At 37.2% G+C, this 17,050-nt stretch overlaps 1 protein-coding gene across 10 annotated transcripts in view; it reads right to left on the bottom strand.

Moving 5' to 3' along the window:
- The window catches only part of Mctp1 (multiple C2 and transmembrane domain containing 1), a 530,774-nt gene that overhangs the window by 373,638 nt on the left and 140,086 nt on the right, over nt 1-17,050 (bottom strand). Inside the window, exon 1 of one of the 10 annotated variants that reach the window (XM_070031068.1) lies at nt 46-189. The exons of the other annotated variants lie outside the window; for them this stretch is intronic. Coding sequence (XP_069887169.1) covers nt 46-102 — 57 coding nt within the window. The 5' untranslated portion in view covers nt 103-189. Of the gene's footprint in view, nt 1-45; nt 190-17,050 lie in introns of those variants that run through there. 10 annotated transcript variants of the gene reach the window in all.

Below are 17,050 nucleotides of genomic sequence, written 5' to 3'. Positions count from 1 at the left end.
TAATGCTGCCACAAACCAGTGAGTAAACTCAAATCTGGTACCTACCTTATCAAAAACAAATGGCAAACTGCAGGCACTTCTCAGTTTGTAGGTATCTAGCATAGCTGTTTAGAAATGAGAAAAACATCTTCCAGACCAGTAAGAGAACTGCATATCCAGACTTGGCTTTCTTCACTGAATACCGGCAAGAATGTCTATTCCCTCCAAGGGAGAGCAACAGCCTCTTTGCAGAGAGCACTTGCTGCTCTGAACTGCAGTGACTTAGAATGAAAATAAGAGGAAGCCGTGATGTTTAAATACCATGCCGGTGCTTCAGATTCTCAGGATATGACTCAACTCTCAAACAGTAGGGGTAGAGTTTCCCCTCACAAAACTGTTCATACAGATTACATAACAAACATCATAGTTGAGGTTCTAAAATGTTCATCAACTATTTTTTTAATTACCTGTACAACCAAACATAGATTTTACCTGGTCAACCTCTTCCCCACAGTGCATGTCACAATCAGAAATGAGAATAATAACACTGAACAAGAAAACTATTCTGCTGGATCTCTGCAATGGACTACTTTAATGCTCTTAAAGGTGTATAAACTTAACAACACCTGACAGATATAAAAGAGACACACTAAGTCAATAACACTCCCATCAGTACACAATGTGTAGAATAAAACTCTATTTTAACATGTAAGAGTGGCACTTCTATGCAACACAAAATCTCCGTCAGTAAACAAAGAACAGAAATAGATCTTAGGGACTTGCTGGTATCTTTTCTTTCCCATGAAATCCTGTCGTATGCTGTCATTACCTTATGATGCTTGCTCTGCCTACCTCTCTGAGTCTTCTTTATCTGTTCTGTGAAGATTTCTAAGGGAACATGACTAATAACAAACTCCTCTGGTAAATGTGGCAGTTTTCTGTGTTTCTTCTCTCACCCATTAGCACTTAACTTTGAGTTGTATTAAGCTTAATCAGATATTGAATTATTATATTTGGATGAAATAAATCAATAAATACAGACAGATCTAAAAGTCTACTACATAAATTCAATTACTACCAACATAATAAATAAAAAGAGATCAAAAAACACATACAATAACAAATGGGCTGAAGCTTACTAAAGCTGGGCTACTAAATAGAAATATTAAGGTGAACCACACATGTAATTTTAAACATTTTAGAAGTCGCATTAAAAAAAATCTAGAAAGCAGAGTGGAGATTCCTCAAAAAGCTAAACATAGAATTACTCTATGATCCAGCAATTCCACTGCTGGGCATTTAACCAAAAGATTACAAATGAGGATACAGTAAAGCTATCAACACACCCATGTTCACTGCAGCACTAGTTATCTTAGTCAAGGTATAAAATCCGTCCAGATGCCCCTCAATGGATGAAGACACCAGGCAAATGTGGACTGTGTAAACAATGGAATTTTACTCATCCATTACAAAGAATGAAGTTGGTTGCTCCTGGCTCATTCCTGTAATCCTAGTTACTCAGGGGGCTGGTATCTGAGGAAGTCTGAAGCCAGCCTCAGCAGGAAAGTGCCTGAGACTCTTATCTCCAATTAACCACCTGAACATCAGAAGTAAAGCTCTGTCTCAAAGTAGTCAAGCACTAACCTTGAGGGAAAAAACTCAGGGACAATGCTCAGGCCCTGAGTTCAAGACCCATGGTCAACAAAATAAAAAATTAAAAAAAGTAAGAAAGAATGATATTGAATCATTTGTAAAGAAATAGAAAGAGCTGAAAAATAATAATATTGAGTAAAGTAAGTTAGACCCAGAAAGACAAAGGTTGCATATTTCCCCTCATATATGGAAACTAGATTTAGGTGAAAAACTTACAAGTAAGTAAGTTAGTACTATACAAGTATATATAAATATAGTAACTGAAATTTGGTAAATTCAAGGAGAACTCAAACAGTGTAATTTCTTAGAAAGGCAAAGTTGAACAAAATAAACACGAGGAAGCTGGTACTTGAAAGAGGTAGGATGAGGTCAAGAGGAGTAAAACAGACGAATGAAGAGGGGAAGAGAGGGCGAGTGAAATTAGTAATTCAATATATATTCTACAAAGTTAAGAACTGTGAGAGAAGGGGTGCCTTGAGAGGATGTGTGAAAATGTAGAAAGGTGTGGCATTGATGAAGATACATTATATTTATAAACTGCTTTATTAAATGGCAACCCCTTTGTACAACTACTTAAAGACAATTAAAAAAAACTTAAAAGACAAATCAAGTTATGGTAGATATAATTCCATTACTCAGAAAGCTGAAACATGAGTTTCAGCTTCAGAAAGCTGAAGATCATGAGTTCAAAGTTAATCCGGGCTACTTGGGGAACCCTGCTTAGTAACAAACAAGAGACATAAAAATTAATTTTAATAATGTTTACCTAAGTGTATATAAAATATAATTCAAATCTAATTGACACAAACATGATTAATGAAATAGTTTGCCAACTTTGTACTAGTCTTGGAGATTGATGTACATTTTACAGTCCCTCTGAACTAATTATATTCAACTCCTCAGTAGCCACTAGTGGCTATTGGTCTGTTTATTGGATAACATAGATATAAAGTTTATAATTCATTCTCATTACTCAGGTTGTAATTTAAATGTTCTGTCAGGAAAATCTTCCCTGACCACCTTTCCTAAAACAGCCTTTGGTAATTCCTTTCTGTTTGATGACCTCGGCACAGTCTGGAATATTCTTTCTTCACTTGCTTACTTATATATACTAATGAATAATATAAGGAACCTGAGGCAAGAATCTTTTTGTTTTAAATATTTTTATCTCTAGCCACTGGCATGGTGACTAGCATACAGCAGAATTTAATAAACATTATTGAATAAGCAAATAAAATATATAAGCTCTGCTATGGTTTGGCACATGAAAAAATACCAAGAAAAATGTTGATCACATTACTGAATATTCAAGGGCAAGGCTTTACTGAATTGGAAATTTGTTTCCCTTTAAGTTTGTTACTGGCCAGGCTTGTGGTACTTTATATCTGTTAATATCAGCTATGTTGACAGATGGGAGATCACGAAGACCATTGTTTGAGTCCAACCCAGGAAAAAATTAGGGAATTCTATCTCAATCAATAATCAGAAGTGATGGCACACACTGTGGACTCATTTATGCAGGAGACTATAGCGGAGAAGATCTCAATTTAAGACCATCCAGAAAAAAAAATCACGAGATGCTACCTTCACAATAACAAAGGCAAAAAATGCGTTGGGAGTAAGGCTGAAGTGCCTGGCAGGCATAAGGACCTGAGTTAAGAAAACTAAAAAGAAAAAACAAAAGATTCTCAATCTATAACATACCTCATTGCTCATTCCAATAGTATACATAAACAACATACTTGTTTCATTACCCAAACTTTACAAGATACTTAGAACACTTAGGCCCCTGTGACACAAATCTAGATACGATTAGCATGTGCATTTCTACCCTCTTCACAGAAACATAAAGTCATGTATACCACCCCCAAAGCTACAAGAGTACAGTCAAAGATGAATGTGTGTTCTAAGGTGTTCAGTAAGAGCCATTTTATCCAACTTTACTGATACTGGGAAATAAAATAGCACTAGAATGTAGTCCTAGAATTTCGCCTGTCATACTTGCTACCATGTGAGATAAGGTTGCTTAAAAATGAAGCCAATCAAGAGAAAAGGCAAAGGCATGAGAGGTAGATTTGTGACAACAGTACTGTAATGCCCAGACTAGCCACACATCCAGCTACCACAGAAATGGATGTCTTAGGATGTTCACTGCAGAACTGTTTGAAATAGTGAAAAATTGGAAACTTTTCAATGGACCTTGAACAAGAGGTTAAATAACTGATTAACCATACTAAGGAATATTGTAAAACTATTTTTTAAAATTGTCACTGATAAAAAGCATGATATTGATCAAGATACATCATACTTAAATACCCACATGTTGAATTAAAACCCCTTAGAGCTGACATTGATTAAGATATAATCTTTTATAAACTGCTTTATTAAATGGCAACTTCTTTGTATTACTAAAGATAATAATAATAAAAGAAAAAATAAAAATACAAAAGTCTAAAGCATCAGACATTAGATAATATGTTCCTTAAGATAATGTCCTTTTAGAAAATATGTCCCTTTATAGATAATGTCCCCCCCCACATCATCATCATTATCATCAACATCATCAAGAAAAAAATGAAAGAAATTAAAAATACAAATTGTCTAAAGCATCAGGCTTTAGGCTTTATGTACTTACATGTGAAGCTCCCCAAAATGTGTTAAAAGGAATGAAAAGGCTGCCAAAACATACACCAATCCACTTTGAGTACATGAAATTTCATGTGCAAGGTTATAGAATAGAGGCTGGGGGCTACCTATCAATTGTGGGTGAGTGGTAAAGTTGGAGAAACAGATTTGAAGGATGGGATTAGGGGTGACAGAGATAGAACAGAGAGAGAGTCAATTAATTTGATCCATTTCTTATCTATTTCATGAATCTTAGAAAATAAAAATGAATTAATATATTCATTTGGTAATTTGAAAAGAAAATGATACATTAAAAATAATTTACTGTTTTATATTTCCATATTTCCTACATTATACTTACTTTAATTGAACTACTTTATTACACATTTCAAACATAACAAAAATGAAAATGCTCTTCTTCACTCATCCATTCTTTATTGGTACCCAACGTAAGTTTTCTCTGATTTTCCAGTCTGACTAAAGGCTGTACCATAAAGAGAAATTAAGGACAGACAGAAACAGCAACAGATGGCAAGCTACAATAGAATCGCCAATGTACCTCCTAACATTGGCCAAGGTCTTTGTTTTTATCTTGGCCTCTTTTGCTGGCTTCATAAAAGATAGCTCAGATTTGTTTATTCAACTACAATCAAGTCAACCACCCAATGTTCATACTAGTATGACCTATATTAGGTTTTCTTGAGTTGGAATTAGGACATTTATGTATTAACTGTTCATTGAAAAGTTCATGGTTATGAATTCATTACAATTGCTTTCCTAATTAATTCTAAATGCAAGTCTTTTGGTACTTTTTTGGCTTATTCTAATTCTCAAAAATCTTTACATTATCTTAGATATAGTCATAATATCTCAATCTTTGGCAATCCCTTTATTTCTATGGCATATTCTCCTTTATATCACATAGCTAAACTACATACTCTATATTCTGAGGCAGGAGTAAGGGCCATTCAGCTTTTAATATAACTGACCAGCACTGAATTTTTACAGTTGACCAACTGGCACAAATATTTCTCTGTGTTATTCTTAAAACCTATTTATTTCAAGTCCATCAATATTTCCTTTTTCTCCACTTAAACCTTAACATTATACCAAATTTGGTTTAGATTTTCTGGAAGAATAAAAAACTCAATAAGATATGTTTGAAGCCTATATATGTCCCTGTGTCTCCTCTTTTCGCTCTCTCCAAAGGTAAAAATTCACCTGGGCTAGCATCTGTCATTTCTGTATTTCTTTTTTATACTTTTCTTAGATATGTTTTTTTTTAATTTTTTTTTTTTGGTCTGGTCATAGGGCCTGAACTCTGGGCCTGGGCGCTGTCCCTCAGCTCTTCAGCTCAAGGCTAGCGCTCTACCACTTGAGCCACAGCGCCACTTCCAGCTTTTTTCTTTTTTGCTTATGTGGTGCTAAGGAATCGAACCCAAGGCCTCAATGGCATGCAAGGCAAACACTCTACCACTGAGCCATCTTCACAGCCTCCTATTAGATATGTTTATTTCTAAGTAAGGTATTTATTTACATAACTTAGATTTTATGATGTCACCTTATATAGATCATTAAGTTGGCTCTACATTATTCTGGAGAATTAAATATAGTTCTACATAATTTGCTATTTTTAACTTCCAATTTATGCATCCTTTTGTCTATTATTGGACATTTAGATTATTTCCAACTCATTCATCCTATCTAATTACTCTAATTCTCACACATGTACAAGTATTTCTTTAAAGATGCATACTCAGTCACAGGAGGTGTGGTGCAGGGTCCTAGGATATGAACAACCTCATCTTTTCTTTTTTTTTTTTAATTTAATTTAATTTTATTTGAGAACATACTGTACAGAGGGGCTACAATTACATGGGCAGGATAATGCATACATTTCTTACCAAGCATTGCAGCCTCCTCCTTTGTTTACCCTTCACCTCCCTTCCCAGCCTCCCCCCTCCCCCCACCCAATTATACCCCCCTCCCCCCCCCACACCGACATTGTAAAGTTGGTTTTGACATGACATTTTGTACTTCTCATTGTTGCAACAGGTCCACCTGAATCCCTCATCTTTTCTTGATATCGCCAAACTTCATCCAAATATAGTTTTTCAATTCAGCTATTAGGGTATGAGAATTCTTGAGCCAGATTAAATACAAAAACTCTCCAAACTATTGATATTATAGTTGGTGAAATATCAAGAGTCTGGACATCCCAATCTAGACATTGTTACAGTCTATGTTTAGTATAATATCAAGAGTCTGGACATCCCAATCTAGACATTGTTACAGTCTATGTTTAGTATGTAATCTCAAATGTCTTAATTTAGATTTCCATCTTCAATACTAAAATCTAGCATTTTAACTTATGATTGGCTTTTCCACTACTGGGTTGTTTACTCTTCCCATTCATACTTTGGGGATATGTTTTTTCATGACCCTGGAATTTAAATATTATTAGGCAAATGCCTTACCATGTAAGCTGAACCCTCCAGGCCTTTCCACTTTATATATATTTTTATATAAGTACTCACTTTTTTGGCCTGGAGTCAGTCTCAAATTTTTATTATCTTACCTCTTGTGTAGCTGGGATTTTAGTCATGTGTCACCACATCAAGCATGTTTTTGAAATCTTGCTTTTTTGCCTAGACTAGTCTCAACCCCTGACCCTCCCTCCTCTGCTTCTGTATCTGGCATTACAGGCCTGAACCAGTACACCCAGAGATGTAGTGAGGTATTTATACGGCATATCGTTTTGTGAGTTATACAATTATGAGTTATAGCAATAACTTTAGAGTTATGGTTTGGCTCATATTGTGAAGGCTTGGTAGCCAACTGGTAGAGGTGACTGGATAATAGTGTTCTGATCTAATCAAGAGATTAATCCACTGATGAGTCATGATTTGGTAGCATTTGGGAGAGACAATAGAAACTAGAATGTAGAACCTGGTTGGGTGGAAGTGAATCTCTGCAACATGTCTTTGAAGGATATATGCTTTTTCTGGACCCTTTTATTCTCTCTCTGTTTCCTAGCTACTTCCATTATGTTGAACTTTGCTCCTAGCTCAAACCAACAGAGCTGACCATATACTAAAATTCTGATCACATGAACCAAATTAAACCTTCCCTACCTGTAACTTGCTTTTGTCAGGTACTTTCTCACAGAGACAGTCTAATAAATTCAGTATGTGCTTCTTTTTTTAAAAAAATAAGTTTTTTTATTGTGAAAATACTGTACAGAAGAGTTACTCATGAGCAAGGTAATGAGTACATTTCTTATCAAGGATTGCAAGTTGCCTCCTCCTTTGTTTTTCCCCTACCATCCCTTCCCTCCCACCTCCACAATTACTTTCCCCCTTCCGCCCAATCCCCCCCTCCCCGCCTAAATTGTAAAGTTCATTTTTTGACATAGTGTCTTGTACATCTCATTGTTGCAATGGGTCAACCTGTATCCCTATTTTGTTTATAGTGCCCTGTTCTGTTTTTGAAGGTTTGTGGGTTTTTTAAAAATAAGAAATAGTTCTCAATACTTCTTGTGTGAAAAAGATTGCATGCCAAAAGGAACTGAGACTTCCTATTTCCTATGAACAGTTCCATGCATTTATGGAACACCTGTCATAAGCCCCATACTGTGTTTGTGGAAACAAACACAAAGCAGTCCATGAAATCAATGAATTTATAGTCTCATTGATGCAAAGGCCTTGTGAGATTGATAGTAAAGATGAAGCTTATATGGAGAGATGGAGAAGTATTCATGTGTCAGCATTTGATTGTGTTAAGGCATTTTACAGTAGATTAAAGAGGAAGGAAACAAGTGTTATTGCAAGAGATACACACAAGACTGTATGACTACAATGAGAAAAGAATATATTATAAGCCAGCATCACAAAGATCGTATAAGATATAGGTGGTCAAATTTGAGGACCCATAAGATACAGTAAAACTTGCAACTGACAATTTTATTTTTCAAGGAGATGTATTCAGAGCACTGGGAAATTAATGTTGATTTATTTAGGAGATCAAGGGAATTAAAGGGAGTGACAAGTCATTATATTCAAGAAAAATGCTTCCTTGGGAGACAAGCTCATTTAATAATCAGTGATCTAATCAGTTTCTTCATTCATTAGAGGAAAAAAACATAAAAAAGCCTATAACTCTGAGGAATCATAACAAATGATGCACAGATCTTGCTGAATCAGATTATTAATAATTTATAACATGGAAGTTAAAAAATACCCTTATTCCTTAAAGAAGCCACTCAGTGTACATATTTGTAAACAATACACCCAAATTTATCTTTTATAAATATAATCGTATTACATTTCTCTCAGTGCTAAAAAGTCTAGAAAATGAGATTGCTTATTCTTCACCCAGGAAGAAAAGACTCTTGAGCTAGAAGTAGAAGAAGGTGATGCTGGTGGCCCCACATCATGTATTTCCTGGGGAAAAAATTAAGATCACTCTACTTCCCTAAGCTATAGTTTCTACTTCAGCCTGCATATAACTGTAACCCTTTTTTTTTTTTTTTTCGGTCGTGGGGCTTGAACTCTGGGCTGGGCTCTGTCCCTCAGCTCTTCAGCTCAAGGCTAGAGCTCTACCACTTGAGCCACAGCACCACTTCCGGCTTTTTTATTTTTGTTTATGTGGTGCTGAGGAATCAAACCCAGGGCCTCATGCATGCAAGGCAGGCACTCTACCATTGAGCCACCTTCCCAGCCCATAAATGTAACCCTTTAGGACTTACAAACACAAATGTGTTTTCCCTATTTGGGGGGTAACAGTGAAGTGACTCTAAGCATGAGAAAATAAGATTGCTTTCTGAGAAGTAAATTTTGACATAAAAATAGGATAGTTCAGATCATACATAAATTGGAAATCACTTCAATTACCAGAAGATTGCAAACTCATTGCCTGGAGACACACACATTATAAATGGACAATGGAGACCAATGTTCTACATTGCATAGAAATTACTGTAGGAGCTGAATGGATAGAGCTTCAGATTCATTTAAAGGGGGCAACTTCAACTAAGCTCCAGATGATTAACCTGATGTGGACAGTGGCTAGATCCCTAGATTTTTCTAAAAACATTATAAATGTGGGTTTTCATGAGAACATGTTTGATTTTATTTGTAGCCTCTACAGGATATGATATAAACAAAAGCCTTTGAAGACTAGGTACGTCCCTGGGTAAGTCAGCTCAGACCCTCAGACATAACAATAATCTGATTAAACACAGTAGTCTACCTAGAGAAAAAATTGTGTCTAGCAGGTGTAATGCATCAGTAGGAAATGCAGGGTAAGAAATAGGTTAAAAAAATCCAGCTCAAAAGTGAGCACTGGTAATCATCATCCAAATTGTGGCCAATGTGCTTGTCCTTTGGATTCCATGCTCAGCAAACTGTTGCCTGAATAGACTTTGGTATTTACTCTTGCATGTCTTCAGGGAGAACTTGCTTGAGACTGAGGGACTTGAAGAACAGCTCATTGGCTGCCTTTCATCATAAGTTAACAGAGTAGGTGGAGACTTGACCATCTGTATCTTGCCTCCAGTCACAACTGGACTGGGTGAGCCCATGAGCTGCCCAACTCCAAGAGTTTCACTTGCCACTGTAAATGGAAACACTGGCATTGTGATCTCATACATGACTAGTCTAATCCTTGCTAGTGTGAATCAGCTTTGTAGGAACCTGGTACATACATGGCTTCTAGGCCCACAAGGCATTGGGTCAGACTGGATAGAGATAAATTCCATAACATAAATTCACCCACAAGGCCTACTGGGATATTCAAATCTCTACCTTATATCTTCTATCTTCACCCTACTTCTATGTCCAACAATATCAAAGGGTGCTTATCTAGATTTCTTGATGTAAAATTAAGAATTAAATACAAATACCCTGAATAAGATGGATGCTAATAGCTTACCCCTGTAATCTTTGCTACTCAGGAGGCTGAGATCTGCCTGGGATAGAAAATCTATGACTCTGATCTCCAAGTAACCAATAAAAATCCAGAAGGAGAGGTTTGTTTCAAGTGCTAGCCTTGAGCAAGAAAAGCTTAGTATCCAGGCTCTGAGTTCAGGTTCCAGTACCAACATACCAAAAATAAAAACAGAAAACTGACCAAACAAACAAAACCCCCCAAAACAGGGACATAAATCTCACAGAAATTGGAATACATATTTGTATTCATGGCACTAGGGAGCAGGCACTGTCTTATGTACAAAGATCATGCCATTTACTCCACACAGAACCTCTGTGAAACATGTACTACTTAAAGCAATTAATCCTTTTAACAACAGAAAAAAAGTCTGAAGAAGTTTAATAATCTGACATGTACATATCAAACAAATACTGGAGTTGGGATTAGAACCTGTGCCTTCAAGCACTATTTTGTATTGTTTGTATACTTTTTAATTTAGATGCTTATGGCTTATTTATTTATTATATTTGTTATTTTAAAGGTGATGTACAGAGGGGTTACAGTTACATAAGTCAGGTCATGAGTACATTTCACCTCTTCCCTTGTTTTTATTTTTACATCAAACATGCATTTTGAAATGTTCTGCCAAATGTTGTTCTAGCTATTATTAATGTCAACACATTTATTACTCATAAAAACTCTATGAAAGGTACATAACAACATCTCTATTCTGGTAGGTAAACTGCGGCAAAGAGGAGTTAAGTTCTTTGCCAATGATTGCAGAGCTAGTAGATTGAACAAGGTCATGAGTCCCAAAGGACAGCCCTCAAACCCCGTGCTAATCCACACAAAGTTCTCCATGGAGAAATGATGTGGGTCCAGTTTTAAATGTTACTTTCCATACTATTATTAGTACAACTTTTTATCGGTGTGGATGGAAACACTAGGGAAAGAAATCTATTAAATATCATTTTAATATATACACCAATTAGAAAGCCCCAAATTTCCTTTCTGTATCTACAAACTATGGAACAAGTAACCAACATCAAATAGTACAGGCTGGGAAATAATTGAGTTTAGTAGATATAGTTCTAAGAGAACAACAAATTTAAGTAGATATCTTTTTATTTCCATTCCCAGGGGAAGAATTAAAGGAAAAACTTTTAATTTCTGCATTCATAAATCCTGGAAAGTAAAGATTGATTGGGGTACTTCTGAGGAATCTAAAATAAAGCACATATCCTAGTGTTCAATTTAAAAGTCATCTTTTTCTAGAAACCAAGGAAGTTTAATTTCATAATAAAATGCATTGAACAAGCCAGGCACCAGTGGCTCATGCCTGTAATCCCAGCTACTCAGGAGGCTGAGATCTGAGGTTCAAAGCCAGCCTGGGCAGGAAAGTCTGTGAGACTCTTATCTCCAATAAACCCCTAGAAAACCGGAAGTGGTACTGTGGCTCAAGTGATAGAGTGCTTGCCTTGAGCTGAAGAGCTGAGGGACACAGCCCAGGCCCAGAGTTCAAGTCCCACAACAAAGAAGAAAAAATGCATTACACATAAAGAAATAGAAATCAGAGTCTCACAGATTTTCCTGCTCGGGCTGGCTTTGAACCACGATCCTCAGATCTCAGCCTCCTGAGTAACTAGGATTACAGGCATGAGCCACTGACAACAGCTTGGAGAGTCTTGAGGTGTGGTCAGGAAGACCAGGAAATGCCAGGCAAATATGGCTGAGGGTGTCTGGGAAGGTGCCACATAGGTCAGGAGTGGAAGACAGGCAGAGCAGCACCGCACCATGCCGTGACCCTGGGTGAGTCACTGCCTGTCCGCCTCTCTATCAGAGGGTATCAGAGGCCACACTGGTTGGGCCTCACAGGGGCATTGTGTGGATGGGCATGGCCGGCACAGAGGAAGCGGTCAATAAAGCCAGCCACGTTCATTTGTTAATAAATACATACATGAAAAGTAGAGATCAGATGAGCAGAATACCTCAGTAGCTACATACATATGCCATTATAAGATGATGCTAATTTTCTGGTGGTTTTTTTTTATTGTGATTAAGTGATTACATAATTTCCCAAATTTCACAGTATTGTGGGATAATGATGCTCATTTAAAATCACAAGCTCATTCTAACTTTCCTGGAGCAAATTGTCTATCACGGTCTATAATATATAACGGTGTACACATATACACCATACATGTGATCAGCAGCATGGGGATATTTAGTAGTGGTTCGACCAGATGAGTGGAAGTTCTTTGTTTCTTAAGTCCTGTTAATTTTGTCATATCACCTAACATTTTGGATTTAACATCCACTTATCTGGGAGACCATGTACCATTTGTCTCTTTGCTCTTGGTTTACCTCGCTCAACATGATTTCTTCTAGCTCCATCCATTTCTCTGCAAATGCCATTATTTTGTCCTTTCTAATGGCTGCATAATATTTCATTGTGTATAGATACCACAATTTTTGGATCCATTCATCTGTGGTGGGGCATCTGGGTTGTTTCCATAAACTCAGTGGCGCTATGGCTCAAGTGGTAGAGCATGATCCTTGAGCTGAATTGCTCAGGGACAGCTCCCAGGCCTAGAGCTCAAGCCCTACAACTGATAAAGAGAGAGAGAGAGAGAGAGAGAGAGAGAGAGAGAGAGAGAGAGAGAGAGAGAGAGAGAGAGAGAGAGAGAGAGAGAGAGAGAGAGAGAGAGAGAGAGAGAGAGAGAGAGAGATCTTTCATGCGATTGTTTCTAACATATTTATAAGATTACGTCTTTGTTGCTTTGTATGTCCCTCCCCCATGGTATAACCCCTGCTTTCACTATATATGATGTTGGTATATGTGGAGGGGAAGGGAAAAAACAAATCGTTAAAACAGGGATACAGGAGGACCCATTGCAAGAGATGTACAAGTCCTTATGTCGAAAAATGAACTTTACAACTTTGGTGGGAGGGACGACGGGGGGGGGGGGGGGGGGGGGAGGGGGGAGGGGGAGAGGATAAGAAGGGATGGGAAGGGGAAACAAAGGAGGAGGCTACAATGCTTGATAAGAAATGTGCTCATTATCTTGCCCATGTAATTGTAAGCCCTCTGTACAATATTTTCACAATAAAAAAAATAAGATGATAAGCAAAATGACCTCTAAAACATGGACACAAAAGGTTTGTCTTTGCTGTTGTTTTTAATGTACTATGTGATTTTTTTGTTTCTTTTGTATGTTCCCTCCCTATGGTATAGCCCCTGTTTTTGATTTTGGTATGTGGGTATTGTATATGTGTTTATCTGAATTAGGGAAGGGAAGGGGAACAACAGAATGGTAAGACAAAGGAGAAGGGGGGACCAACGCAACAGCAACACACAAGACAGAATGTTGGAAATGATCTGTACAACTTGAGTGGGGAGGGCTGGGGGGAGAGAAAGTAGGAAAAAAATGAGGGAAGGGGTAACAACTTTGAGAAGAATTATACTTATTTGCTTACTTATGTAACTGTAACCTCTGTACATCACCTTGCCAGTAAAAAAAAAAAATTGCATTTCCTTGGAAAGGCTTGGAAAAAATCATATTAAATGAAGTAAGCCAAACCCAAAGAAACATAGGATCTGTGGTTTCCCTCATTTGTAATAATTAATATATGCCTAGGATAGTCCTAGCAGGGGCTCACAATAGCCCAATAGCTATGTACATATGACCACAGAAAATGATACTAATCCAAACGAAAACAAGAGTTTTTCTTATGGTTATTTTGTTTTTCTTTTGTTTTTCATTTTTAGTGTACTGCTTGCAGTTATTTCTTTTGTCTTTCTTTTTTTCTCCTCTGGTTTATTTCCTGTGGTTACAGTTTCTGATTTTGGTGCCTTTGTCTTTATATAACTTTATCTGATTCAGGAAAGGGAAGGGGAATCACAAAAATGGTGGGAGAAAGGGTGAACCAATAGAACAGTGATACTCATTTGACACCATGTTGGAAATGAACTTTACAACTTGGAGGGGAGGGGAGTGGGGGGGGGCAGTAGGAGAAAATGAGAGAGGGGGGTAATACTGTTTGAAAGAAATGTACTCATTACTTATGTAACTATAATCCCTCTGTGTTATCAACTTTAGAATCCAATAAAAAATAAAAAATTAGAAACATTAAAAAATAAAAAAGTAGGAAGTACTGCTATAGCTCAAGTGGTAGAGCATTTGCCTTGAGCTGAAGAGCTGAGGGACAATGCTCAGGCCCAGAGTTCAAGCCCCACGACCCACAAAAAAAAAATAAAAAAGTAGATACCTACTCCTTTAAACTAAACTTCTGATATACTTAAAATAAACATTGGCAACTATAAACACTTGGCTTTTATTAAGAATAATACTTTGGGCAAGACACTTGTGACTAATACATATAATCCTAACTACTCTGAAAGCTGAGATTTAAGGATCACAATTCAAGGACAATCTTAGCAGAAAAAGTCCATGAGACTCATTTCTTCAATTATCCAGCCAAAAGTTGTAGAGGTGTGGCTTAAGTGGTAGACAGCTAGCTCTAAGCAGAAAAAGGCAAGTTAGACAGTAAGACCCTGAGTTCAGTACCAGCACACACACACACACACACACACACACACACACACACACACACACACACACACACACACACACACACACACACACACACACACACACACACACACACACACACACACGACACACACACACACACACACACACACACACACACACACACACGAATACTCAGTTTTGGTTCCTATCCAAGAACCATTTTCTTAGGAAATACAGCAATGCCACACAGCTAGCTCATAAGCAGACACTGAACAAGGGATGATACTTTCACTTTTCTCTTGTCTATAAATAGTTCGATTATTTTTGTTTAATAGAATATATAGTTTGTTATCAAAACAGAGCTCACTCTACTAACAGTGTGACTTCTCAGATCTCAAACTTCAGCCTATCTACTTCATCATCACATCCGCTTCCCATTTTCTCATTCTTTTCCTCTTCTTTATACTCATCTCCAAATCAAAAAGGCAATTTTAGCCAAGTGTTGGTGGCTCAACACCTGTAATCCTGGTTATTTAGGAGGCCGAGATCTAAGGATCGTGGTTTGAAGCCACCTAGGCAGAAAACTCCGTGAGACTCTTATCTCCAATTAACCAGAAAAAAGCCAGAAGCAGTGCTGTGGCTCAAGTGGTAGAGCTCTACCTTTGAGCAAAGAAGCTCTGGCACACTGCTCAGGCACTGAGTTCAAACCCCAGGACAAGCCAAATAAAGAAGAAAGAAAAGCAATTTTAGAGATCTTAAATGATGAAGGCAATATTGCCATGTAGTAAGAGTATATTAAAACCAAATTACTTTTGATATATTCTTACTGTCCTTTAGTGCTGTGCCCCAAAGCCATCAGCCTCAGCTTCCCACCTTCTTGCTAGGAAGCTGGGGTCCCATAGTCCATGAAATATAGCAGGTCTGGTGTTCGTACATACAGGTGGCACACGTGGAGGCAGTTGCTTATCTATCTGAAAACACTCTGATGTCTGTTCTACTTAGTGCACTTATATGGAGTTTTAGGATCGGTGCAGTTTAATTTTCTGATTTTGAAAACCATGTAAATATTTCATTTAAAAATACATTTCCATAATTCTTTGTCTAAATTTGCTGCAGTCTAAGATGGGAGCTTCTCTATGTTCTCAGAGTAACCCGCCTATGTTTTTGGTATGAATTATAATTCCCATGAAAGTGCTCCCATGGTCTGTCTTTAGCCTAGAGTTAAAGTGTACATTATATATATATATATTTAATTTAATTTAATTTTATTTAAAGTGTACATTATATTAATAAATACTATATATGTATGGGAATATATATTATTGCATATGAATTATAATTCCCATGAAAGTGCTCCCATGGTCTGTCTTTAGCCCAGAGTTAAAGTGTACATTATATTAATAATACTATATATGTATGGGAATATATATTATTGCATATGTAAATAAAGTCATTGAGCCCTCTGTTCCCCACCCCACCCCCACACACAAACAAATGAAGACATACTCTATGACATTATTTCCTAAGACATACGCTATCTGGAGATATTCCTGGTATCTTGAACTGAGCTTGTTTGAAATTATATTTACCCCTGCCTCTCCTGCTTCACTTCCTCTCTACTACAAATCAACTTGCTTTTGTGCCTCCTTCCTAATGCCATTGAAAGGCTGTTGCCCAAACTAGGTAAATGGAGTTCATTCAGAACCTGTCTTTTGTCATTAATAGCCAGTCCCCTATATACCTTTCATTCTCCTGGCTTAGGCTACTTTCCATCCTACACAATTCTGCCATATGGCTAATTTTCTGAATACGTGATTGCAGTTCATGTTTTTATGGAAGTTTAAAAACATGTCTGAAATTGCTTATGAGGCTCCTAGGAGGTGAACGCTATGTCTTCTTCATTTAAAATTGAGTTGGTTTTTGTGACTGGTTTGTCCAATGACAGAAGTGATCCCATGTGACTTCCAAAATTAGCTCCTAAGAGATTCTATGATCACTTTCTTGCTTACTATAACAGCCTGTCTTGAATCTTCAGCTATCTGACTGCTTGGGAGCTGCTGTGCTTTGTGGAAGTCCAGCTGGCCTTAACAAAGGGACTCAGAAACTTGGCTTTCTGGCCTACCAGGACCTTCTCACCACTGTCATGTGTTTGTCCCACAATGATCCAGCTTCAGGATTCATATGAATACCAACTGCATGAAGGACTCGACTAGAACATTCTAGGTAAATTATTCATGTCCTTGCTAGGCTTCTAAGTTACAGCCAATTTACTACATAGCAATAGTAACCAAAAGAGAATCAAGGAGTACTATAACAGAAATCTAAATTGT

The sequence above is a fragment of the Dipodomys merriami genome, unplaced genomic scaffold (genome assembly GCF_024711535.1).
Source record: "Dipodomys merriami isolate MVZ:Mamm:240054 unplaced genomic scaffold, mDipMer1.0.p SCAF_20, whole genome shotgun sequence".
Classification (NCBI taxonomy): Eukaryota; Metazoa; Chordata; class Mammalia; order Rodentia; family Heteromyidae; genus Dipodomys; species Dipodomys merriami.
Note: the sequence above shows the minus strand (reverse complement) of the source record. Positions and strands in the feature narration are given on the sequence as shown.